The sequence below is a fragment of the Poecilia mexicana genome, unplaced genomic scaffold, assembly GCF_051168715.1.
Source record: "Poecilia mexicana isolate PSO_F unplaced genomic scaffold, ASM5116871v1 scaffold_6, whole genome shotgun sequence".
NCBI classification, from domain to species: Eukaryota; Metazoa; Chordata; class Actinopteri; order Cyprinodontiformes; family Poeciliidae; genus Poecilia; species Poecilia mexicana.
Window position 1 is genome coordinate 6,940,127 of NW_028263375.1, and position 26,760 is coordinate 6,966,886.

The window sequence follows — 26,760 nt, forward strand, 5'->3', positions numbered from 1 at the left end:
GCATAAAATACAATACATTCGATTGTCTGTGAGCAAATCAGGCGTACACCAATTGCGCACCCGATAACCTCGCGATATCTACGCATCTAATTAACATAAACATACTCTACTACTTTAAAACATTAGAGCGCTATATCGCTAAACAAAAACAATGTTGCAAAGTTACAAACTTGATACATACCGGCAATGCAACCATACATGAAAGATTCCAACAGTAATTTACACCAACGGACACCAACGGTGTCTATTTCTGCCGTTTAATAAGTTTTGTTTTGAATGACAAAACTTACTATGTTGTAGTACCTTAAAATAACATGAGAGGGCAGGCTTTCTCCCTTTTTTCTTGTATAAAAAACAACATTTATAACTTCAAAACAGAACAATATATATATATATATATATATATATATATATATATATATATACCAGGGCCTCAGAGAGGAACTGGAGAAGGCCTGGAAGGTGAAGACCACAGTGGTGCCTGTGGTCATCGGGGCCCTCGGGGCAGTCACCCCCAAACTGGAGCAGTGGCTCAAACAGATCCCAGGAACAACATCAGACATCTCAGTCCAGAAATGTGCAGTTCTAGGCACAGCCAAGATACTGCGCAGAACCCTCAAGCTCCCAGGCCTCTGGTAGAGGACCCGAGCTCAGAGGATGAAAGAGACCACCCACAGAGGGTGAGAGGGGAATTTTTTTTTTTTATATATATATATATAAACTAAAATATGTTTTTCAGCCGACGAGTCCAAAATCCGATGCGAGATTTATCCGTGCTGCAGTGAATCCGTCTCTCTTTATAGATATCTCCCTCTTCTTCCTCACATCGTGTCTTTAGGAAATTTTCAAAACAAAAACGGAAGATTTAGGATGTATCTTACTTTTGACAGAGTGAAAGAATATAAATAATAGTCTTTACCACCTGTGTAAACTTTGCCGGTGAATGTTATAACACATAATATACGATTTATAATATGTGTTATATTGTTTCATTTCTAATATAGGCCCTTGTGTCAGATAATCTAAGTCAATGTTAGAGAATAATTTTTTTTTTTTTAGATTAACAGAATCTCAGTTAGCCTTCATAGCGGGGCTGAACCGTATTACACCAAGCACTGTAGCTAATATTAGCTGGTATCTCGCCGGTGGACATAAATACAGTAAAGTAATATTCTAATCACAATATATACACAATAATATGTCCATCTTACTTGTGAAATGTTGTCTGTGGAGCCCTCACATCAATAATCCATCGATCCGAACAACAATATCCCTCAGTGCTGAGGCATCTTCTGCTGTTTTGATTGAGCAAAGTAGGAGGGTATACCGCTCCAAGATGGCCGCCGTATTTCCTGCGCCGGAGCGGTCCATGAGGCGTCTATGCTTATATTATGTCTATGGGAGCATGGCACCATAGACATGTTTAATAACTTTTCACATGAGAAAATTAATTAATGTGATTTTAATATTTAATGTTGGTGTTTTTTCCAACACTAGTGGAATATCGACAAAGTTTTGCGAACAGTTACAATGGAAATGCCAGTAATGACCTTCAGCATTCATTCCTCCTGGACTAGCATGTAGCAACAGATGCACAAAAATACAGGATAACTGATCCAGGAGTACTTTCTACATCAAAAGTTAAAAAGGTTCTTCTAGGAAGGCATGAGTGGCTGCATTTACATCACAAATGTAAGCAAAATTAACAGAATTGAAAGCGGGTGCCCGTTCAGACCTAGACTGTACATGTGCAAAACAAATATCTAGCCATCCTCAGAAAAAAAACCTCAGACAACTAGGGGGAGTCCCTTGGTCTGATTTACAATCTAGTTACAACACAGCAAATGTCTGTGCTCAACAGGAAAGACAATGTGGCAAACCGTTGTAAACATTGCTCCCCATAGCAACTGTCAAGACGGTTTGTTGCTTTGTGACGAGTTAACTGATCCTAGATATGTCAAAAACAGTCCATTTGCATACTGGGTCTTCCCTCTGCAAAATGCTGGACCGCAAGTATGCAGAGTTCTGGTGTTAAGATGTCACAGGTTATGCTTTCAGTATGATTCAAATGTGGGGCTTTACTGTACCAGTCTGACGCAGACATCGTGAGCAAAATGTCACTTTGGGTGAGAGTCCAGCTTCTGGATAACACTTTCATAGTTTTACTGGCACCGTATTTCACATTACAATTACATGGAAAGCAGTTTCTAAGATGAGATTGTTGGATGAATCAGGGGTTGATAACTTAAACATGACCCATTATGCAAAACTCACATTGTTTTTGGCAATCGCAACTGTTTCCAACAGTTGAAGTACTTAAACACCCAGGTGTTTTAGGCTCTTCTTTTCAAAGCACTATGGTTGTTTCATCTTGTGGAAGTGAATTTTAAGTTGGATGTGACCAGCAGCAGTGTATTTGAATTTAAAGTGGCAAGTGGGCCTGGCAGAATTGACCAGACAAATGTGCAAAAAAAACCAAAAACAAATCATACATCTTACAGTACATCCAAAAAGAGTTACCAGCCATTGTAAACTAGCAATTTGAGCAAGCTAGGTTTAAAAGATTCTAGTCAGAGGTCCTTGGCCCTCAAGGACTAGAACCAACATGTTAACACTAAATCTACATATTTCTGTGTGTGCACATCCCTCAAGGTCAAGTCAGCAGGAAGCGTTGGAACCTCCCTATAATGGGATGAAGTCTAAAAGAACCAAAGTAGTCAAGTCGATCACATTTGACAGAAGAGCTTTATTACATCAATATCAGTTGGAAGCCAGCGAATCTTCTGGAACCTGCCAGGCACAGGAATAAGTCAATGAGCAGCAGCAGCTACTAAGCTTAAAGATTGAAGTGAGCCTCACCATGGAGAGCCTCAGTAGCCCTTTTGTCCTGGATGATGAGACTGCAGAAGAGAGCTGGAGCTCTTCATCTGGTACCTGCACTGAGGACGAGCTGGTCTTCACTCCTGTAGATGACGAGGATCAAGTCTATGCCTACAACTCCAAGTCGCGCTACAACTGCAAGCAGCTGAGGTTCAGCCAGTTCCGCTACAGAACAAAACCGGTTGTTCTCCAGCTACCAGTGTTTCTCCACCCAGGGAAACATCCTCACCACCCAGGCCAGAAGGGCTACTGAAGACCTGAGGCTGTACATCATCACTGTAATCAAGATGATGTACTCTACTGCTGCTCTTACATCCAGTCTGTCCCAGGACTGGAAGCCTGTCCAAAAGCGAGTCAATAAAATGATATGTATTAAAGAATTTCTTTATAGCAAGTGTTTGCATTAAGACTGTAGTTTTAGAGCGCTAAAATTTTGGCTTCTGAGGTTTCTGGTAGAAAATATTGGTGTGCTAGTTCACTGAAAGCTGTGAAAATGAAACAATCTCTGCCTTGATAACCAAATCTTCCAAGATGCTTTAAGATTTTATCTTAAAGCAACTTTACTTTCTGCTTAGGGGGAAGTCGTGCTTGTGGACCCTTGCCATGTGGCTACACACACTCAGGGCAGCTATCCTGCAACTTTTACATGGGCCTCTGCTTCAGCATGCTTGAGTTACATTTTCTCATTCCTTTGCATCTGCTTTGGGTGTGCAAGTATTCTGTTCCCATCAAGAAACGAGTTTGCTTTAACTTGCATATGACTATCCACTAAGTCACTGTACTGTATGCAATTAAAGGCAATTCCTCAGATTTGTAGTAAAAGAATTTAGGACTAAGCTCCTTCAATCTCAGGAATAATTTGACTTTAGTACCTCAAACATGTTCCGTACCACTCTTGTCCTGACAATACTGACCTCATCCAGTGTCTCATTCTAGGTTTGTTTTGCCAAGAAACTTAAGATTTGCACTACTGCCACCTACTGGTATGGAGTGGCTCATAAGATTTCCACATTTAAAAACTATAATAAAATTCAATTAATACGTTCATGTATTCTGGATGTCCTATGTTGGGTTTACCTTGGTTGTATTACCCTTGACCATAGGCAAGTCTTTGACTCACTCAGTATCAGTTCTCTTTAAACCAGTGTACTACCTGTTCAAGTGTCAAAACCTATTTGGTTAAACAAAAAGTGTTTGTCTAAGCTTAGACAAAGCTTAGACAAACACTTTGTCTAAGCTTCACTTAGACAAAGTGTAGCTTTTGTCTAAAAAGCTTCTCTTTGAAGCTGTTTGAGAAACTTGAAGCCCAAAATAAGTTTATACAGTTGCTTCATGAAATCTGGGCTCATGAATTCTAGAGTTGGGGAAAACCATCCAGTCCACCTTAACTGACTACTTTTAATGTTTTTGTCCTCTCATCTCTAATACAAAACCTGTTCACACTACAGGTTCTACTTTTATATGAGAAATGGACTGCAGAAAGAACAGGAAAAGGTTTCATACATTTATTTTTTTTTTAAATTGCTTAAGAAAAACAAACTGAGGAAATATAGCTAGTTACTATCCACCTCTGAACTCAATATTCACGCCATACTCACTTATACATTGTTAAATGAAGACTGATATCCGAGTTAAATTGAACCAAAGAGATTTTAACGTTTCCAGCTGTCCAGTAAATGCACCGCAGTGTCAGCCAATCATTTCCCCTTTAGATCGGCGCTACGTGATGACGTCAGACAAGCGTTCGTTCGATGTATGTTTTTAGCCGAAGCAGCGTGTAGCTCGATGTTGCGGGGTTTATATCAGAAATAAATAACAGTTGTGTGTTATAACAGAGCGGTGATGAAACCGAGATGACCTCCGAGATCCTCTCCGCCATAAATATCCTGACCCAACCTCTGGGCGGTGAGTTTCAGCTGCGATAAACCCTCAGAAATCTGATTCTGATCAATTTCTCACATGGTTTGTGTCCATTCTGTTGTAGATTTGTTGCTTTGTTAGTTTGTAGTTTTCGTTTATAAAAGTCCTACCTGATAGTTTTGCCTATTTTTTCCTCTATCTGAATCTAACGAATAATATTTTTGAGTAGTAATTTTGTTCACAGAGACTCCATAATCCATTTTATTTATAGCTTTATATATTTTGAATATGCCAGTTCCAGAGTTCTTTCGAAATCAAAGTTTACTGATCTTTGAAAGGGCATACTTAGATTCTTACGTCATTATCATTATATTAGCTGAAAACTGTTTAATGTGACAAAGTTTTCGTTCTGCTTCTGGACTACTACGGGGAAGATTGAAATAAGTCACCTTTTGAAAATATTTTTGGTCATTTATAATTCTTTTTTTTTAGAAAAGAAAGCTTAGGTTAAAGCGCTGAATTGACTTAAAAAGTTTCTTCGTTTTTTTTTTGTTTTTTTTTTTAACAGAAATAAATGTACTAACTTACATATTTGTTTCATAACTTTCCACCAGTACAGCACATTTAAATACACCAGTAGCTTCGCTAGTTTGCTCTTTGTTTACAAAAATCAAACAGGATATGAAAAAATGTGCCAGGGTGTAGACTCTTGCAGTAAATACATTGGTACAAAAAAGCAGAAAGCAGATATTACAGACATGAATGTTGAATGTTGTAGGTTACACTCCGTAACCTACAACATTCATATGTATTTACAGCTTTTTTGTTTGTACTTTTGGAAATAGTAGATACATATAATTCAATTTTCTTAAACAAAATGTAAAAAAAAGGGTGAAAATGACAAAAATGTACATTTGTGAATATGAAATGTGCCATGTATAATAATTAGATTAAATGCTCGTACCTTAGGGAAAATGTTGTATCAAGATTTAAAATAATAAAGTTTTTACATTCTTTCCAAAGCATCTAAGCACCAGGTGGTGCAAAAGGGAAAGTTTGGACATACAGCTCAATTGAACATTAAAGGTAAATACTGTTACACGCTGATCTTTTGCGTTTGCAGCTGCAGAAGCGTCTGCGCAGACGTCGCAGCAGGAGGCCCTCCATGCCGCCTTGGGGGCCAACAGGTCCGTCCTTCTGGAGCAGCTTCGGAGCGACGGCAGCCTGCAGCGGGCGGCGCGGCTGAGGGACGAGGCGAAGGGCGAAGCCGACTGGTACGGCGGCGAGACAGATGACGTCACCTGGAGCTTCGTCCAGGAGTGTCTCCTCCTCCTCCTCGCCTTAACCCGACACCTGACCGAGGAGCTGAAGCTCTTTCAGGAGGCCCCGCCTCCTTCAGGAAGCCTCCGCACGCCGGAAATGGCGCCGCCGCTTCCGCCCGACGTCCTTAGCGTCTCCCAGCAGAAGACGGTGGGCGCCGCGCTGCAGTTCGTGGTTTCTCTGGGCGTCTGTCCGTACCTGAGCGCCGGGGTCGGCGTCCCACTGGGCCGCAGGTCGGCGTTCTTCTTCTTTGACTTTACTGGCGATGTTTTGTGGTACTAACGGTAAAAAACCCGGATTTTTTCAGTAATTGTATGCCTGTGATTGCATTGCACAGGATTCAAACACAAATATTGTTCTTAAAAAAACATTACCATTTGAAACGAGCTTCTTCAGGACACGACTTAGTTTAAAATAAATAGTGTGATTTACATAACAAAATAACAGTAATTGCATTTAATCATATTTTCGAATTTACTGTTATTTAGTAAATTAAATACATATTTAATTTCTTTAATTAATTAAGTTTTTATTTATTTAATTTTTTTAAGTATTATTAGAAATTGTGATTTAAATAATTTTTTCCCATGTTATTTGAAATAACAGTGGCAAAAGTAACATTTCTAAGCATCCTGACAGTTTTTTTTAACATCCAACATCCAATTATCATGATCAGAAATTTTTCACAATAAATGATAAATGGCCACACCTATTACTGTCACCTTCTGAATTGGAGAGTGAAGTAGAATTGAAACCCAAACTTTTTGTCAACTTCAGCCCTCAGATTAATGTTCTAAACTTCATGATCGTTTAATTAGGTCTGCATTTGGTGCTGTGGTGGAAAAGCTGATCCAGAGGGAAACGTCGCCCCCTGCAGGTCGCCGTCTGCTCACCACAACCAGAGTCCTGCTGCAGGTGGCAGAGCTGGCGACTCTCGCCACGATGGTGTTCAGCAGACATCTGGGGGACGTGATGGCAGCGCTGTGCCAGCTGGGCTACGAGCCGCACCGAGAGGACCGCAGGGTGGGTTTACCTTCTACATGCTGCTGCCACCCAAGTCCGCTTTTGTCTTTTTACCAAATGCCACCTTCATCCAGCTTTTTGACCTCTGCCACTTCCATATGTGGAACTAAATCAGATCTGATAGTTGTCAGATCTGCAGTCTTAACGGCCATGTTGCATTTTATCCAGCTTTTAAAGGGACGGTATTATGTGTTTTCCAGGCACATCATGTTATTTTATAGCACAATCAAGCAAATATACTACCTTCAATTGTTGTAAAAATTCTGTTTATAAGAAATTTTACTTCCTGATTTAGCACCTTGAAATTGGATCTCTGTTGCTCTTCCTGAAATTCCACCTAATGGAAATCATCACATCATCTCTCCTCTATTAACCTTAAACAATGTTTTTGCCATCGTTTTACTGAGTAGTAGCTTCTATTATGAGCGTATTTCCACCAGATGTTCGCTAATTGCTGCTGGCTAGTCTGAAGGAGCTGAGTTAGAAACTGCAGCTGTGAGGAGGAGCTCTGTCGTGGAGGCAGAGCTAAGTTCAACCAGTCATTTTGCACAGCTGAACGGTTGCCATGGAGATTAAAGGATTTCTCAAACATGCATGAAAGAATCAGAGCAAAACTCCAGTTTGTAATGACATTATAACACGATGTAAAGCTCAAAAAGTTGATTTTACATGATGCTGTCCCTTTACATCATCGATGTGAGACATGCGTCTTAATTCTTGATCCAGACGTAAATAACAGCTGAAAATTCATGTAGTCCAGACCGTTTCAGTCCTGCTGCTCCAGTTTCTGCTTTTCCTCCCTGATGCAGCCGCTCAGCACAGAGGAGTGCCGGTGGTGCAAAGAGGCACTCAGGAATCTGCTGGGAAAAGTTTACCAGCCGATCGTCATCAAGGAGCTGCTGGTCCTGCAGGGTGGACCCAAACAGGTGCCGCTTCCTGTTCTGACCCAAATGTTGTTTTTGTTGTGCAGAGAACAGAATCATCCATCACATCTCGATTATGTGTTGGGGCTGTAACGATTAATCCACTAATTTTAGTAATTGATTAATCGTTAATTGACATATAAAGACTCAAAACAAAATAATTTGGTGAAAGAACAAAGAGCAGTAATTAAGCTAAAACTGTACAAAATATACATTCATTTAGCATTCAAGAAAAAAAAATTCCATCAAGTGGCAATTTTAGCTTCACCTGGTTCAAATTCTAGTTCAATATCTCATTATGAAGTAACTTTTGCTACCTAACTATTAATTCATTCATCAAAAAAATAATCATAAGTTCAGCCCTACAATGTATTCATGTAAAGTCAGGCAGAATGACTGAACTTTTTGATTAATCCTTTGCTACAAATAATCGACCTTCCCTGAAGGAAAGTCATGTTATTGTATTTTAGACAATACATTTTGATTTTATTATTTAAAAAGTAATTTAATTATTTATTTGCATTTTTATGCATTTCTAACATTTTATGAATTAAGCTTAAGAGTTAAAAATCAATTTTTTAAATTCGATTAATCGTCAGAATAATCAATTACTAAAATAATTGTTAGCCCTGCAAAGTGCATGTGGCATCATGTTGATACACTGTCGCAGAAGAATCCAACTGGAATGAATTAATGAGCTGACTGGACTCCTCTGAAGAAAAGCTGCAGCCATCAACATGCAGGAAATAGACGATGAAAGAAACGGTTTTTTGATTTCAAGAATTTTGAATAAACTTCTGAATTAATCCACCAATAATACAATTATCATACCTGCAAATATCAGAAATTCTTTATCAGATTTTTAAGTTTTCCATAAAATTTTTTCTGCTGATCTGAAAAAGTCCTGACAGATGTTGAAATTATGACTGCAGTGATCTATTTTGTCCACATGATGGCAGCGATAATGAGTTGAAAACCATGACTCTTCACCAACAAACTCCTTAAGCTGGCTGTTTTTGACCCTTTTTTGTCCAAATCATTATTCTAGTGCAGGAAATGAGCTTCCATTTAAATAAGAATAAAACATAATAATAGGATCAGTAATGATAATGAAAAATAAAGCAAAACCAGCAAGAAAACATGTTTTGTTCTCCAGTGTTTTGAGCCGGTTCTTGTTTTCCTGTTCATTGAGCTTTGATTAAGTTTGTGTTGGTTCCATGGATTGTTATGCTCCTACATGCTGGTTTTGGATTCACCTCCCTCTCCTCTCTGCTTGCTCCCAGTCGGGTCCAGCTGGGAGCTCTAGAGCCGCTCTGGGATCAGCGCCGGCCTGGCTGAGGCGTCTCTGCGGTCAGCTGCTGTCTGAGCGTCTGATGCAGCCCAGCGGCGTACAGGCAGTCGTTAGAGCCGTCCTGGAGGGAGGAACAGGTGAGGAGGAGGAGGAACAGGGATGATGTACAGATGATGTGCAAATAATCCTGCAGGTTCCCATCAGCAGTGGCGGAGCTACACTGTTATCATTGGGGGGCCCAAAAGGCGGATGAGAATGACAAGAAATATAAAGGAAAGTGTGTGTGTGTGTGTGTGTGTGTGTGTGTGTGTGTGTATATATATATATATAATATATATATATATATATATATATATATATTTATATATATATATATATATATATATATATATATATATATATATATATATATATATATATATATTTATATATATATATATATATATATATATATATATATATATATATTATATTATATATATATATATATATATGGGAGCTTGAGAACCCTCAAGCTCCCAGGCCTCTGGTAGAGGACCCGAGCTCAGAGGATGAGAGAGACCACCCGCGGAGGGTGAGAAGGGAATTTTTTTTTTTATATATATATATATATAATTACTAAAGGTAAAATATATATAAAGTAAAAAGTATAATTAAATGAAAAAAATACTAAATTAAAAAATACATATCGTAAAAAAATATTATTATTTAGCTATATGTATTTTTGTACTTGTCATAAATATATATTTTTATTTAGTCAAATTCATTTAAATATATGCAGAAAGATAGATAGCTGTATGAAATAGTTAGATATAAAAGATTAGATACAGGCTGGAACTCTTAAATGCTTGGCGTCCTGAATGCCACAATGACTTTAAATGTTGGGGAAAAGCTGCAAATTTGGAAAAGGAATTAAACAAAAATAAATGCTGCTTCTGTAAACCGCTCACTAGTTCTCCTGGCTGAACTTCTGTTTTGCTTCTGCAGGGGGCGACTCGGACTGGAGGAAATGTGACGCTGTGGCGCGGATCCTGGCGGCCTGCCCTCAGCAGTCGGCCTCAGCGGACGGATATTTCAGGCTGGTCTGTCCTCAGGTCAGCATCACATTTCCTCTGCAGGGTGACGCAGGCAGCAGGTCGTCCATCTGAGCAGGAACAGACTCAGGGTTTCTGCTGATCGGATCATTTCCTCCACCTGCCTGATGGTGCTGCAGGTAGACTGCTGCACCTGTACCTCGTTATAGCTAACCCCATCCCTCATTCCTGCCTGCGGTTTGGATCAGCTGGTCAGCAGGAACACAGACTTGCATGGAAAGCAGTCTGCACTGGAAACCTGCCGTAATTCTTTGATTAGCCGCTATAGCTAGCAGCTACTCCTATTAAGAAATATCCATCCATCTTCCTTAGGGGCTGGTAATGACCTGCAGTGGTTAGCAAGACCCACCCCTGAAAGTTTTCCATTCCACCGACATCGACATATCTACCAGTACTTGTTCAGTTATTGTATTTCTGTTTATTGTACTGCAAACCTGTGTAATCTGTATTTGTCTCAGTTTGTCCTTTTTAAACCTTTTTAATGCTGATTATAAATATCTGTGGCTAAAATGAATCGATGCTTTCAGATCCTTGATCTCCTGCATTTCCGAGACAAACTGACAGCACAGCAGTTCCAGCGAGTCGCCACAAGGGCGGCGCTCTCCATGGTCCAGGAAAGGCCTGCCTTCGCTCAGCAGTACCTGCTGGCCCCACTGCTCGCCCCGCTACACCGATGCATCACCGCCTCCGGTCAGTAACACGTCTGCAGACGGGCCTCATGTTCAAATGGTTACTAAAGTAACTAAGAAGTAATTAGTAGTTTAAAATATCTAAATATTCAGAGGGGTGCTTTGAAGGGGGTCAGTTAATGAAAAAATCCAACAAACATCACCTACTTGCTGTTAGCGTTGTGATAATATTTGGATCCTATTTAATGATGGACTAAAAAAAGAAAGAAGAAACAAGTAAACAACAACGACTGCGCTGAGAACGGTTGCCATGGTGATTCCCTCCTTCAAGCTCAAACAAACCGCCACTGTACAAAAACTATAAGTCATATTTTAGTATTTTTAAATAGAATAATTTTTACTGATTTGATATAATATTCTAATTTTAAATGCCAAGTTTTCATTAACTCTAAAAATGACCATAATAAACAGAAATAAAGGCTGTAAAAAAAACTGTTTGGTTAATATACATAATGCGTTTGTCTTCATGGTAAGTTTCCTGAAATAAATGGGGTTTTCAATCATATTCTTTTTAAATGTTGACTCTGACATGAACCCACAGCCTTCATCACCGTCTCTTGTGTTTGTTTTGTAGCTGAAGAGCATCTGCATGTCGCTGTGGAGGAGTTGGATCTCACTCGCTGTGTGGAGGATGTCTACAAGGTGCAACAATCTGAAAAAAGTCATGTTTTTTTTAATGAGAAAAAGTGAACTGAAACAAGTTGTATCTGACCAAGAGATCCCCTTTGTGCCTCGTTTTTAGCAAATTTACCCTGAATTAGGACTTGACAATGATCAATAACTATCAACATTGTGAATATTGTATCAGTGATACATTTGTTAGAATATTCAATATATATATATATATAATAGTGAACTCCAATCCAGAACTGCACAGCATTCAACCTCTCAGTGCGAGTTAAGCTAGGTTGGTGACATCAACTAACTCACTCAATCTTTGGTTACCTAGCAACAGTTTCAAGTTCCCCCAATCTTTGGTTACCTAGCAACAGTTTCAAGTTCCCCCCAAACTTCGGTTACCTCAACATCTCCAGGTTTCTTTTTTTTTACGGCGTTGTTCTACTGCAGCAGCACGGCCACAGATGGCAAGTAAGAGTCTATGTTTGCCCTCCAGCTTTGTGCGGATGCGTAAAATTTCCAAATGTAAACAATAACATACAACCTGTCTACAAAAAATGTTTTGTTTTTGTAGAAAGGACATAGGAGTCCTTTGTGGTAGTCGGAAATTACAATTTCCCTGAGGGAGAAATGAAGTATCTTATCTCATCTATATACAGTGTTAGATGTGATTATTGATGCTTCGTTGTTGACATCTTTTCTTTGCGGGTCAGATCTGGGTCGTTGGAAACAGTCCGTCTCCGACTCTCCTCGCGGCGCTCCAAGACGTTCTTCCCGTCATCTTCACGCTTTTCTGCTTCACCAAACAGAGCGTCTCCCATCTGCGGTGGGTTTTAACTGGAAATCTTCTCTGCTGTGTCTCAGCAGCAAACGTAGAAATGAATCGTGCGTCTTCTCTGTGCACCACAGCGCCCCCTGTCAGGAGATCCTGCTCTGGTTCCTGAAGCTTTCGGAGACGTCTGCCGCTCTGTTGTTGCTCAGGCAGCTCTCCGGCCTGAAGGAGCGCAGGAACGACGTGGCGGCGGCGTTCCACTTCACGGCGGGCGGCGACGGCGGCGTCAGGCTCGTCTGCAGACAGACCTGCAGGTGGCGACGCAGAGCTGAGTTGTAGTCATCTGAGCGTCTCTAGCTTTCAGCGTAACTCAGAGTTTCTGCTGTTACCGCAGCGATGAGGATGAGGAGCTGTACAAGAAGCTGTCCGGGGAGCAGTGGAGGCTGGAGTGTCTGGTGCAGCTGCTGGCCCAACTCACCGACTCCGACCTGGCCGGGGATTTCTTCCTGGACCTGCTGCAGGTACCAAAAGGACCGAAATCACAGAAAAACATGCAGAACGCAGAGTAAAAACAAAAATAAAGAGAAGAAACTCTCCAGCATATAGCAAAGGACTAAGGCAATGAAAATTAATCTCAGAATTATTCCTGTTTTCAGAATTTTAGCCTTAATCTCAAAAAATGACTTTAGTCTCAGAAATATTACTTTTTTTCATAATCGTGGCTTTATTATCAGAATCTTAGCTTTTTGTCTCTGAATCTTAACTTTCATCTAGGAAATACTAAGTTTTTCTCTGAATCTAGGTTTTAATCTCAGAAATATGACTTTAATCTCTGAATCTTGACTAATCTCAGGCACCTGGAAGCAGCCAGCTTCAGGTTTTTCCTGATCACATCTCTTTATGCAGAGATGTTTTGCTGACATGGCGTCTGTTGCAGGAGCTGACCGGTTGGGCGGCTGCTCTGGATGAGGAGCTGAAGGATGAAGAGGAGGTGGATGTGGCGGCCATGACGCTTCTGGAGGTGGAGCAGCAGCTGCTGGGTGGAGCTGAGAGGCGAGCAGAGAAGCTAACTCTGCTTCAGGCGCTGGCTGTGATGGTGGAGAGTCTGGAGCAGGAGCAGCTGCTGAGGAAAACCTCACAGGTCAGAGGATGAAGGGAAGGATGGATGGAGTGAGAGAGAGAGAGAGGGAAAATAAGGATGGATGGAGCTTTTACCAAGATTCATCTGTTGTGGTTGCAGGTGGTGGACTTCATGGTGTCCCTGCTCCAGAGGGCCTGCGTTGGGCTGGATGGGGCGCCAGGTGTTGGGAACCCGGTGGAGAGCCAGACGCTGAGCATGGGGATGGGCCTGGTGGCGACGCTCCTCTCCGCACCTCAGGTACAAAACCCCTCACGGAATCAATCAACTTACGATTAGCTACCAATAAATGGTTTTAAGTTCTGTTTATTCAGTCGGTACTGAATGCAGCTGATTAAAGGATGTTAAAATATAATTATGTTTTTCTTTTTAATATTACAATTATCATGATATTTGATGTGTTTTGATGATGACACTTGAAAAAATATGTAATGTTTGTTACTGGTTTCACAATTGGAGACCGTGTAATGTTTTATAAAGTGTAGTCCTATTGCAATAATCAATAGATCAATTGGTTATATGACAAATTAAAAATTAAAACAAACTGGTATATAAAAGAAAAAAATATTGTTATGTCTTTGACTGTCAACCCTCAGAAGACTCAGGTTTTTAAGAAAATATCTGCTTATGATTGATCAACTTTAGATCAATAACATGCATTTGTTATCAGCAGTTGATAAATTTTCTGGTTTTTTTTTTCCTAACTTTGCCTCGTCAGATCAGCGCTCAGGATTATTCCTGCATGTCGAAGTTGCTCCGGCCACTGGAGGCGCTGTCCCAGCAGCATCCCGACGTCGTCGTCCAGGAGCTGGCGTCCAGCCTCAGAGCCGTCATCGCCACTCACGGCGCCTGCCGGCCTGAAAGCCTCGCTGATGCTGCTCGTTGGCGTGGCAACCCCGGCGAAACGACTGAGAACAGCAAAGCGAAGAGTGAAGGAAGAAGCCAGCAGACGCCGGCCGGCAGGTTCCCACAGCGTCCCAGTCTGCCGTCCAGCTCCGGTGACCATGATCCAAGTAACAAACCGCTCTCTGATTGGCTGCTGGAGGCGTGCGACCCAGACGTGCCCACCCGAGCGGTCGCCCTGAGGGTCGTGACCCGGATGGTGCAGCGCAGACACCCAGAGGCCGTCCAGGCTCAGCAGAAAGTCCTCACGGTTTGTACTGACCAATTCTTTCATAACGTTTCTTCTTCTTCTTTTCAGGTAGGGATGGGCGATGTGGCATAAAAATAATCTAAAGTCTTAACGCATTAATATTACGCAGATCAATCGCATGTTGACCTGTAAGCCTCTCTCCTCTGGAGGGTTATCAGGGTATCTGCAGCGCGTTGCCTGGTCCTGTACTGCTGTCAACAGTGTAGAGTCACAACATGTGAGGAGAGTCAGACTGGAGAGCTCAGCTGCAAATTTCACTTTAAAAACAGAGAAGAAAATAAAAACTACGACTGTGACTTAGCCTTCCACCGAATCACAGCCAGGTAACATTTATCATAAAATGACTTTCTGAACATGAAAATCTGGAAAACTGGGATCTTTAGTTTGAAAACAATGAAACCTTGTTTTTAAAATGTGGATTTTAAAAATAGAGATTACGAACCTTTGTTCAGATTCCAATCCAGGAATTTTCCAGGTTGTAATTCCAAGATTCAGGAGTTCTTGTTGCTTTGTGATCCGAACGCGAGTATCAGCAGGTTTCCCGTTTCATCCTCGTCTCCTGGGACATTCATAATGGATGAGGTAGTCTTCCTCAGTGGGACGCCGTTGCCCTCCTGGGGGCTTGTTAAGGAAAAGATGCCCCTTATTTAGGGATTCCCTTTAGCTCCAGGCCCCTGCTGATGCTCCAGAAACCCCCGGTATTGATTTTCCTCTCCGGTTTGGTTCTCCTCGGATCAATCATCTGTTTTATTCTCTCTGATGTTTGTTGACTGGCTGATCCTCGGTCCGGATCTCCATAATTCCCCGTCTCTCTGTGTCCTGTCCAGCTCTTCCTGGAGAACCTGGAACATGAAGACTCGTTCGTCTACCTGTCGGCCATCCAAGGTAACGCCTCCTCTCTCATGTTTATTTTTATAACTCTGTATATGGAGTAATTTTAAGGTTACTTCAACTAGCTGTTAGCTTTGCCTAGCGGCTGGCTTTCTGCTGACTTCATCTTAGCTTTAGCTACCTGTTAGCTTGCTGTTAGCTACCTGTTAGCTTGCTTTTAGCTCACAATGATAACAGAGTCCGAACTGCTGTCAGGTCTGGCCATTCTGGCTGATTCCTACCCGGGTCAGATCCTGGAGAGGCTCCTCCAGGATTTCCAGCGCGGCCCGTCGCTCCCTTCGTCCAAGCAGGAGCGCTCCCTGGAGACCCGGCTGAAGGTCGGGGAGGTTCTGATGCGGGCCAGCAGAGCGATGGGTGAGCACCAGACAGAGTCCATGTGGCTCGCTAGTTTCAGTGCATTAATGAGACGTTAGCTGGCTTTACGTTAACATTAGAATTTACTTCATGGAAACACACCAATTTTAAAACATCATTTTGATAAAAAAGTTTTTGCGCTGAGGTGGTTTTTCAGCCGCATCCAAACAGTCTTATTTCGTAAAACTGAAATGGGAACACATTTTTCACATCACTCAGAATGTTATTACTGAAGAAAATGACAGGAAGTGGTCCACCTCATCCAGCCATTATACAGCAGTAAAACCGGCTGACCAAACCTGCTGGAGCTCCGCTAGGGTTGCTAGGTAACGGCATAGTTCCCAATGAATGTGACTCGATAATTGAGAGGTTTTTGAAACATTTTTGGTGTAATTTTCCAAACACCAAAAAACATTAACCAATGTCAGGAAAGCAGCTTTTATTGTTTTTTATTTGTTTTAAGTGCTTGAGATGTTCTGAGAGGCAGCAGAGACTCAAATAGAAGAACAAAAACGTGCAAAATGTTAATTTGGTTCCCTTTGAAGGATGTGAATAGACGTGTTACTATAACAAATTTTGCTGCATTATAAATTGTCCCAGAAGTTATTTGAGACAGTTTTCAAATAATATGATGGTGATGGGATAATAATAATAGTGAAACAATGCATTCTCAAAGATCAATGAAATTTTATTTCTAATCAACATTTAACACTGGAACTGGAAGACATTCTAAATAAATAAACAAATCAACAGAAACAACAAATAAAATCAATTATAAAGTCTCTGTAAACAAAATTGTTCTGCAAGAAAAGAGCTTGTTGAGACCAAAGCAACAGACTGTAGACTTCTGTCATCCAGTTTTTGGTAGAAAGAGGGAAAAAAGAAATGATAAATAATGCAAATGGAAATTATCGAGCTCATTTTAATTATCATGTGATTAATTTATTTAGTGTTTTTTGCATATGGCCGCATATTACCCAGTTTGAAGTAGGTTTGCTCCGCCGCTGGCTGTGGAACCAGCTGTGTTGGTGGGCGACACAAAGCACAGAGTCGCCTGCAGCTGCTCCAGCCAAGCAGCTCCGAGGCGTCCAACTGACCAACGGAAACACAAACACAGCACTGACCCTTCAGTACTGCGTGCATCGATGCCCAAACCCAACCACAAATTCACTTAATAACATTTTCAATGCAGAACTCCTACAGAGGAGTCTGCAAGTTTCTCTGCCAGAAACTAGGAACAAACCAGAAACTGAAAACTGGGCTCTGAACGTCCAGTCGGTTAAGAAAACCTTCTAATTAAAAAATCACAGCTTGGCCTAAAAGACGCACTTTGGCCGGTTGGGATGTCAAACGCAGCAGCTGTCCGAGAGGCGAACTGAAGCTCCTTCCAACCTCCGTGCAGGGATATAAACACCCTGATTGTCCCAGAAAAGTGGCACGATGGGAATCTGGCACACAGAACCAGAGCTGAGTCAGAAAAATACATAAATGAACGTAGCAAAACACAGCATCTCCTCTGACTGAAGAGAAATTTAAGCTTCAGCTGATGCTTGTGAGATGATTACTGTGCAGGAAAAATGCACAAAAATGCAGGATCAAATGTCGACATGTTTGGTTGAAACGTAGATAAACCAGAAAAGTCATCAGAAATGTTCAAATCTGACACTTCAACTCTCATCTTTTAAGCCTTTTATGAATCTGGAATGTAAAAATCTACATCATGACAGAGCTTGTTATTCATTTATTTATTCAGTCTATCAAATAATTTGTAATCCATACTTCAGAATAAGGCTGGATGATAAATCAGTAATAATATATATCACAATAGACATGTGATTAATATCAATAGATGATGCATAATTAATATTCAATAATGTAGGCAGAGGAAAACTGAAGCTGTTCAACCTCTCTGGCCACTCACTCTTTGGTTACCTAGCAACTCTCTCACTCTTTGGTTACCTAGCAACTCACTCACTCTTTGGTTACCTAGCAACTCTCTCACTCTTTGGTTACCTAGCAACTCACTAACCCTAACCCTTACCTAGCAACTCTCTCACTCTTTGGTTACCTAGCAACTCTCTCACTCTTTGGTTACCTAGCAACTCACTCATTCTTTGGTTACCTAGCAACAACTTGTGGAGTAACTTGCGCAGCAGCAGTTTAAAGTTCTGCTGCTGTTCTTCATAACTGCTTAAATATAAAAAAACAGCAGCATGAAGTGAAAACTGTGAATAAATCAGAGAATGTCACACCACCAGTTTGGCTATATTTCAGATATTTATAACAAACTTCTCAATTTTTGATATTTACTCGTATGAAATGCTTTTGTCATGATACGTTTTTCAGCCATATTGTTCAGCCCTACTTCAAAACGCAGCAACGGTTTAAACGACTTGACTCAAAACATGCAGGTAGTATTTATGTCTGTCATACTCATCAAATTAAACTAAATTATGCCTTAATAAATCGCTACAGCATATAAAAAAGCTGAAAAGGAAGAAAACAATCCAAAGCCAAATCAGATACAACCTTTGCAGTTTTTTGTGGGATCTGTTTTGAAAAAGTCTCGCCCTACGCTGCATGTGTTCTTCCTCCAGGGGAACTGGCGCCGCACCTCGGCCGCCCTCTGCTGAGCGTCTTCCTGCAGGGAACCAGAGATCCGGACCAGAGCGTCCGGGCCAGCAGCCTGTCCAACCTGGGGGAGCTCTGCCAGAGACTGGACTACTCTCTGGGCCCGCTGGCGCAAGAGGTGCTGAAGAATTTATATTTTAATCATGCTTTTCCAATAGTCTAATGAAAATCTGCTTTATTTTCTGTATTTGTTCAAGATTAGCAGATTTTATCGTATATTTGTGTCTTAGTCTGTAAAACTCTGCTTTACTTGTCAAAATATAATTAAACTAAAAAACTTATTGTTCACAAGGGAGTGAAAAGTTACTAAAATGCAAGAAATGTTATTTAAAAGGCAACAATGCAAAAAAAAAAAAATCTTACCAGGTATATTTGTTTAATTTCTAGCAGTAACTCGCTTTGTGTCAATAATTCCCTTATTGATTAAAAATACTAGTTCCATTGGCAGATTATTTTATTTATAACATGGGAAAATGTCTTGTCATAAGTGATTTATCTGCCAGTGGAAGTAGCATTTTAAGTCAATATTCAGTAATTATTTATTTGAAACAATCTCTGATATCTTGCTGAAAAGTTACTTGTAAGTTAGTTTTGTCTTATTTCAAGGATCTGGACTAGAAACTGGACAAAAATACTTGGTAAGATTTTGTGTTTCTGCAGTGAGATGGAAGAATAATAACTTACTGGGATTTCTTTAAGATTTTTGTATTTTTGCAGTGCAGATTTTTCTGCTCAGGACCCCAAACACTGAGGTAAAGGCTGTGTCCCTCTGAGGAAAAATCCGCTGCAGATTAAATGTTATTGAGACATAAAAATAGTTTTCCAACACAAACTGTGAGGCTCGACCGCCTCTGCTGAGGTCTGCGGCTCTGACGACGGCGCTCTGCATTGCTGAATGAGCTTCAGTGTCAGCTGGATGAACAGGACGCTTATTCATAAACCTGTGATCTTTTTCACACTGACAGACGCCGCGTGCATCAGGAGTTTATAGTCTGATACTTTTTATGCTGTGAATTCAGAAGTTGTGTTGTAAATTCTTTGTTTTCACAGGTTTAGCCTTCATTTCTGCTGATTCCTGCTGGTTTCCTGCCTCTTCCTGCTGTGAATATTTAATGGCAACATGTTTTTTTTTCTTCTTACATGCAGCTGAGCTCGTGTCTGACTGCGCTGATTAAAACGGAGCGGGAGGCCGAGGTGAGGAGAGCCGCCGTCCACGTCATCGCTCAGCTGCTCAGAGGCCTCAGCGATAAAACCACCCAGGTGACAAAACCCTGCAACACGCCGCCCTGCACTGCAAAAACACTAAATGTTACCAAGTGTTTCTGTCTAGCTTCCAGTGTGAATATCTGAATACACTTTAAATAAGACAAAACTAACATACATGTAGCAAAATGTAGGAGATTAAGTAAATAATTCCTTAATGGAAAAGTGCTAACAGATTTGTTTCAGTTATAATGAGACATTTTCCCAATCTAATACTTTATCAGTATTAATTAATTATTGACTTAAAACAAGTTTCCATATTTTAGTGAAAAGTTACTTTTGAGTTAGTTAAATATTAAGATATTTGCACTAAAAACTAAACAATGATACTTTAAGATTTAGAGTTTTTGAAGTGAATCCAGATTATCTTTGTCATTCAGCAAAACATTAGAGATGCACTAGAAAACAAAATTATGATACATATTAGGTCACAAACAGAAACCAGCTGATAAACTATAAAATAATAATACAATAAAAATAAATAATGTGGAATAATATTAAAAAAGGGAAATCTATATAAATATAAATGCAAACTTTTGCAATTTGTGCAAGAATTATATCAGAAATATATGCAAAACATGTAGATAACATTAGATTATTAAACTTTAAGTTCACCTAAAGTTAAATAAGCTGCATTAAAAGCTGATTCTGCAGAATATCGACTCAGGAACGTGAAAACATGCAACACTTTCTGGGGTTTTATTTGTAAAAACCTGTTGTTTTCTTTCTGCTTCCTGCCTATAAGCTGCTTTGTGTTGGTTTGTCATCTAACATTGAAACTTGCTGTCCTGACGTTGGGCTTCGTGTCTGGAGGAAACCTCCTGACCTGCAGGTGAAGCCGAGCCGCTCGATGTTTGTTCTGCTTGTCAGATTTACAAAGCAGCTCCTCAACATAATGGATGTTTCTCAAACTTTTCCACCTGGTGGTCTCTCAGGTGTGTTTGTGTTTTCCTTTATTTTTGCTTCCTGCCCTGGGGTCAGAAACCTTAGCGTGACCTCTTCTTGTTTGAATGGTTTGATGTTATGGCGTCTCTGGCGCTTTTAGGTCAGTTGGTTTCAAGAAAATCACTTCAAACTTTGAGAAAATTTAAACTCTTTATGTCAGTTTGCTTAAATCAACATCTAATCTTAGATTTACTTCCAAAACGTTGTTGCTGACATTGCAAATTGCTTTCTGTTTTTAAAATTGGAATTAAAGAAAAAAGGAAAAGTGGATGTGGTTAGATAATCCCAAATTATTCAATCTGTATCTTAGTTATGAAGAGATTAATTGTTACTATTCAGCCTTTTTTTTCATAATTTAAAGTTTTTAAATTCTTTTCTTACTATTGGAAAAAAAGAACATGCAAATAAATCAGTTAAAATGTGTGGCTCAATCAAGAATAAAGTGGAGCGATTTTGGTTTACGGAGCACCAAAGGTGGAAAAATGAAACAAAAAATGCATCATTAGATTATTAAATAAATGTACCATGAAATAAAGATATGTTTAATAAAATATTTAAATAATTTAAACTAGTGGAGCTCAACAGATCAGAGTTTAATAGATTAAATTATTACATGGTATTGCTATAGGAACAGGAAACATGAAGCAATTAAATATGCATTTCATTATTATTCTGCTTCAGTTATTCTAAGTTTTGTTTCAATGATTTACATTTGTAAATCATTGAAACAAAACTTAGAATAATGGGTTTTATGATAATAATGATAATGATTTACATTTGTTACAAAAATTATCTAAATATTTTTTAATTATTTAGATAATTAAAAAATATCATTTTTTAAATTATCTAAATATTTAAATTAAACATTTATTTCATGGCACATTTAATTAATAATTTAATGATGTAGCTTTTCATTTTGTCCCTTTTGGCTCTCCGTAGTGGTGGTGATATTTAGCTACATGTTTACAAGATAAGATGAAGATTGGTGGGATTTTGGTGAAGGAAGTAAAAGAGTTAAGGCTCCGTATCTCAGCCAAACTTTCCATTAAAATCCTGGTTCAAAGTTTAAACGGCTGATGGAAACTTGGTCTTTATTTGACTGAATTAAGGTTTTTATTCATTTTACAGTTTTCACTCAATGGATTTATGTTCAGATCATTGATGTCCCTCTAGATTCTGACCCTGTGAAACATTCAGATTTTTATTTTTATTTTAACTGATATCATTCCCACAGTTTTATCTCCACATGTACAGTTAATATATCAAAACGAAAGTATTTTTCTCTACTTTCACCCACTGTGCTGTTGGACTTACAGTTTTCTGTTAAATCCACCCAGAGTGCTGAGAGTTCACACGTAATCCCTCATTCACCTCCATTATATTCAGGGTCTGAATGTTTTCTTTCTCAGCTCTTTAAACTCTCATATCTGTGACTAAAAACACTGTAGACTCATAAAAACGTTCGTGTCCGGTCACCAGAAGGTTCTGACATTTATGGGTCAAGAATTGTTTCAGTACAACTTAAAGTTTTTACGCAGCAGCTGAGATTTAAGGGATCCCGTCGTGACTCAGCTTTTTGAATATGGAGGCTAAAAGTATCTCAACTAGGGGTAGAAAAGCATTTTTCACCGAGATGATCGAAAACAACATTTTGTACATGTTACAAAGACATGGAGGAGTTCATAACCACGTACTGTTGGACTCTGCAAGACATTTTCACAGGAAAAAATGGACTTTAACCTCTTCATTTCTTAGTTTCTTCAATGCCAGATCTGATGTGTTTGTAAAAGGGAGTGAAGACATCAAAAAGTGAGAAAAACGTCACCGAAACAGAGAAATGAAGATCTTTCAAATATAAACATATTACAGTGATTCTTGAGAATAGGGACAAAATGGGTTTTAATTTTCCCATATTTTTTTTTATTATTTCTCAACCTTATGTATGCAAATATGACAAATAATGTTTAGAAAATATGAAGATGCTAAGGTACAGGCTCCCAGATGCGAATTTTTAAAAAAAAATTACATTTTTAATCGACCTGACCCAAAACTTTGTCATCACCATCTGACAAAAATAAATCTAAAATGATTTTTAAAATACCCCATTAGTGATATTTTTACTCAATTTACAGACAAATGCTTCTCAAGAAATAAAATAAATATTATTTAAAACAAAAAACAAGAAAAAGTCCATCTGATGGAGTTGACAGTGCATGACGGAGTTGACACAGAACTGAAGGTGGTGACAAACTAGTGAGTAAAATGAAAAACTTGGTACATGTGAAGTAATGCAATTCATGTAAAATACATTAAAATGAATTAGTTGCACAATTAAGTGAGATTTGACAACAATTTCACTGAAAGAGTCAGAAAAACTCTGACGGAGTTGACATCTGACGGAGTTGACGAAATGCCAAACTACCTCAATTTATATGATGTTATTCTGAAGGAGGCCATATTGTAGCTCGTCAGGTCCATGAAATCTTTACATTATACCAAAATTAAGCTTTTATTTCGCAAAATTTCATCAAAGTTTTGTAAATTGTCAGTTATGGAGTTGACACATCATGGTTGTGACAAACAACTTAGGAATAAAACAGAAGAAAAAACTAAAGAATAACTTAAGCTAACCGGAGCTAACTAGCCCTCCTAGCAAAGGAAGAGAAAAGACGACGTCATGGGGTCCTCAGAAGGTCTGGTGCCCCCCAATAATGCCTGATTTTTTTTACATTCTTTTCATTTCTGACGGTGTTGACAAAAACTAAGGACAAATTTCAACGGAGTTGGAAAATATCTAAAAATTATTTTTAATTCAATTTATCGATACTTTTATAATTATTTATATGACTACTTATACTTAATTGTCATAATATATAATTTTAGTATTTCTTTAATTGTTTTAAACTATAAGAATGTATTGAGTTCTGCTCCTGGACAAGGGCTTTTACAGGCATCATCCACCGACTACAATGTTTAAAATAAAAAAATATTCAGCAAAAAAAGAAAAATATACATTGTTGTGCTCACATGACCCAGGTAAGTTTAGTTAGATATTTGAAAAAAATATATTTTGTGTATATTTTATTCAAATTTCATGCTTATCCATAGGACCTGTTTTGTCCCTATTCTCAAGAATCACTGATTAATTCCTTGGTCTTCGCCCTGACCTTCGTGTTCCTGCTCAGGTGTGCTGCGGCTCCTGCTGCCTTCCAGCTGTGGGTTCTGGTCCAAGTCCTGTCATCACTGCAGAACCAGCTGGACTGTAATAACAGAGAGGGACGTGGGAAAAGTAAAAATAGGGCAAAGGTCAAAGTAGGGCAGGATAGAGTGATGGTTTAGAAGATGGGAGGCAAAGATGGAAGGACATCCAGAGATTTCCTCCACAGCAGTGTCTCACATTCACTGTAAAGTCGCATAAATTAGAATTATAAAAACAGATTTGTTTCATATAAACATGCCGATTTGGAGGTAAAAACTGTTTTCGATTTAAAAATGTATCGAAGTTGGTGTAACTGCAGTGGAAAGGCTTTTTTTGCAGCCATGTGATCAACAACCAGATGTTACTACTGGCACAAACAACGAAGAAGACGTCACACGAAGTCATAATATTTCAACAGTAAAGTCATAAAACGAGAATAAAGTGGAGATAAAGATAAGTCGGTATTGTGAGAATAAAGCTGGAGTAAAATGAGAAGTCATAATTTTTCCACAAAATAAAGTAAATATTACAAGAATAAAGTCATTACGACTATTCCCATAATACAACAACTTTATTCTCATATTATTTCAGTTTTTTCTCGTACGACTTTATTCTGGTATCTTTATTAATTTTGAGGTCTTTTTGTTTTTTCTTAGTGTGGCTCCAATATTTTAATGTTCTGTTGAACCACAGCAGTTTGTTATATTAGTGAAACACATTAACAGTGAATCTCGACCTCCGAGCTGCTGGTTTTGTATCCAGTCGCAGCATAACTAAATACCTTTGTGGTTAATAAATATGGTTAAAATCAGGAACCGTCTTCAGCCCTGACATGCGGTTTGCTGCTCCGTTTGCCTCTGCAGGTCCTCAGCGACGTTCTGCTGGACCTGTACCGGGCCCTGAAGCTGGTGGTCCGCTCGGACCCGGACCCGGTGGCCGTTCTGCACGCGCAGCTGGCTCTGGAGGAGCTGGACCTCGTGATGAGGAGGTTCGTCTTCCCAGAGCAGAAGCTGGAGAAGAAGATCGTCGTCCTGCCGTAGAGCTGAAGCCAATCGGTTTGAGGGACAATAAAGGATTTTTCTGTTCTGCGTCGATTTGTTTTTCATCTGGTGTCTTTTTCTCCTTAATGTTTTACTTTTTTTAAATTTACTTCAGGTTGGCAGGCAGGTTCTGGCAGTTATCAGACTTGAAAATGAAAATTAAACCTTAACTTGGTTAATCCCAGTTAATATATTTTCACATTGGGCCAAGTTAGTTTTAACATTTTTTTTCTAAATAAATAAAATTGTCATTGTTTTTTACCAAGGTGATTTTTGACTTTACAGTGTTTGATTTGGAAAATGAGATTTTTTTTAATCTCAATAACACTGGTTTCTAGCAAAAAGATCTTAGTTCACTTGAATTAAGATAAAACTAACATAAGTAGCTTTTCAGCAGGACATATATGAGAGCTTGTTTAAGTCATTAATTCCTTAATTATTTTAAAAAGTTTCACTGGCAGATTATTTCTCTTATAACATGGGAAAAATGTGATAAGTGAAAAAAAGTACTTATAAAATCAATATTAAGGAATTATTGACTTGAAACAAACTATTGTATCTTGTTGAAGGGCAACTTGTAAGTTAGTTTTGAGTTTTGTCTTAATTCAAATGTACCAAGACGCTAGAAAATAGGACAAAACTGCAATGTCTTCTGGGTCAACTTTTCAAACAAAAGATTTTTAAGTATAAATAGTTAGTTGTTTGTGTACCACTAAGCAAATATTAGAGCTGTGGGTAAGTTTCAGCCTTTCTGTATAATTTTGACTCGATTTTGAAATTGCAGTCTTACGTTGAACAACTATTCCAAGCTTTTATACATTTTAACAAGAAAAAATGACTGCAGAATCTTAAGCAGGAAATCTAAAGAAACAAAGCCAGGTCAGGAGTTGTATACCATGAATCGGGAGGAGCCTGAATGAGTCTCGCACTCAAAGGTGTCTTTATTTTTCTCCTACTAGATGTTTAGAAGCCCAATGAAGTCTGGACTTCATGGCGAGAAGATCTGGGCAGAAATATCCAACAAAGGCCGCGCTGCTTTGTGTCAACCAGCCTATGTGTGGTCTGGAGTCTGACGGAGAGGAATTCCTTCTTTTGTTGTCGTTTGTTTAGCAAAAGGCTAACGGGGTTTAAGGGTTGACCCCCTCGTCTGTCTCTATATGAATATGCAACAGTCTGAGTTGTTTGCAGTCTGAGATCTCTCCCACGGCGAGACTCTGATGTTTTACCAGAAAAACGTCATGCAGAGCCGCTTCAAATGCTTAAAATCCTCCCGTCTGCCTCCTGCAGAGCCGGGCAGCTTCTAGTTGCATTTACTCAATTACATTTGCTTGAGTAACTTTTGAAACAATATAAATTTTCTTTTACTTGAATAATTTTATCATGAAGTATTTCTACTCTTACCTGAGTAAAATATCTGGATTTTCTGCCTACTGGATGAAAAAACCCACCAGACAGACACACTCCTGCAGTTCCTGTTAAAGTTTCATATTGACAGAAACTGATTTGGAAATTTTTCTTTTGCATCATTTTATTTTTTGTTACTTATATGAATTATTGTCATTTTCATTCTTAAAGCACCAAAATGTCCACTTTATATTTTGGTCCGTCTGATATGATTGATAAGTTGATCAGTTACTCAGAACCCGAGTAACTTTTTGCCAAATACTTTTTTTACT

General features: G+C 39.1%; 1 protein-coding gene across 1 annotated transcript; it reads left to right on the forward strand.

Annotated features, from left to right (window-relative positions):
* The first annotated feature begins 4,623 nt into the window (after nucleotides 1–4,623).
* tango6 (transport and golgi organization 6 homolog (Drosophila)) lies at nucleotides 4,624–25,138 on the forward strand. The gene is made up of 19 exons (XM_014993236.2): nucleotides 4,624–4,785; nucleotides 5,864–6,293; nucleotides 6,879–7,083; nucleotides 7,893–8,009; nucleotides 9,290–9,434; nucleotides 10,285–10,391; nucleotides 10,919–11,081; nucleotides 11,655–11,722; nucleotides 12,412–12,524; nucleotides 12,608–12,784; nucleotides 12,865–12,991; nucleotides 13,408–13,611; nucleotides 13,711–13,848; nucleotides 14,327–14,761; nucleotides 15,589–15,646; nucleotides 15,848–16,006; nucleotides 18,604–18,755; nucleotides 19,784–19,897; nucleotides 24,908–25,138. The coding sequence occupies exons 1-19, from the start codon at nucleotides 4,734–4,736 to the stop codon at nucleotides 25,082–25,084; spliced, it is 3,141 nt and encodes a 1,046-aa protein (XP_014848722.2). The 5' UTR covers nucleotides 4,624–4,733; the 3' UTR covers nucleotides 25,085–25,138.
* The last annotated feature ends 1,622 nt before the right edge of the window (nucleotides 25,139–26,760 follow it).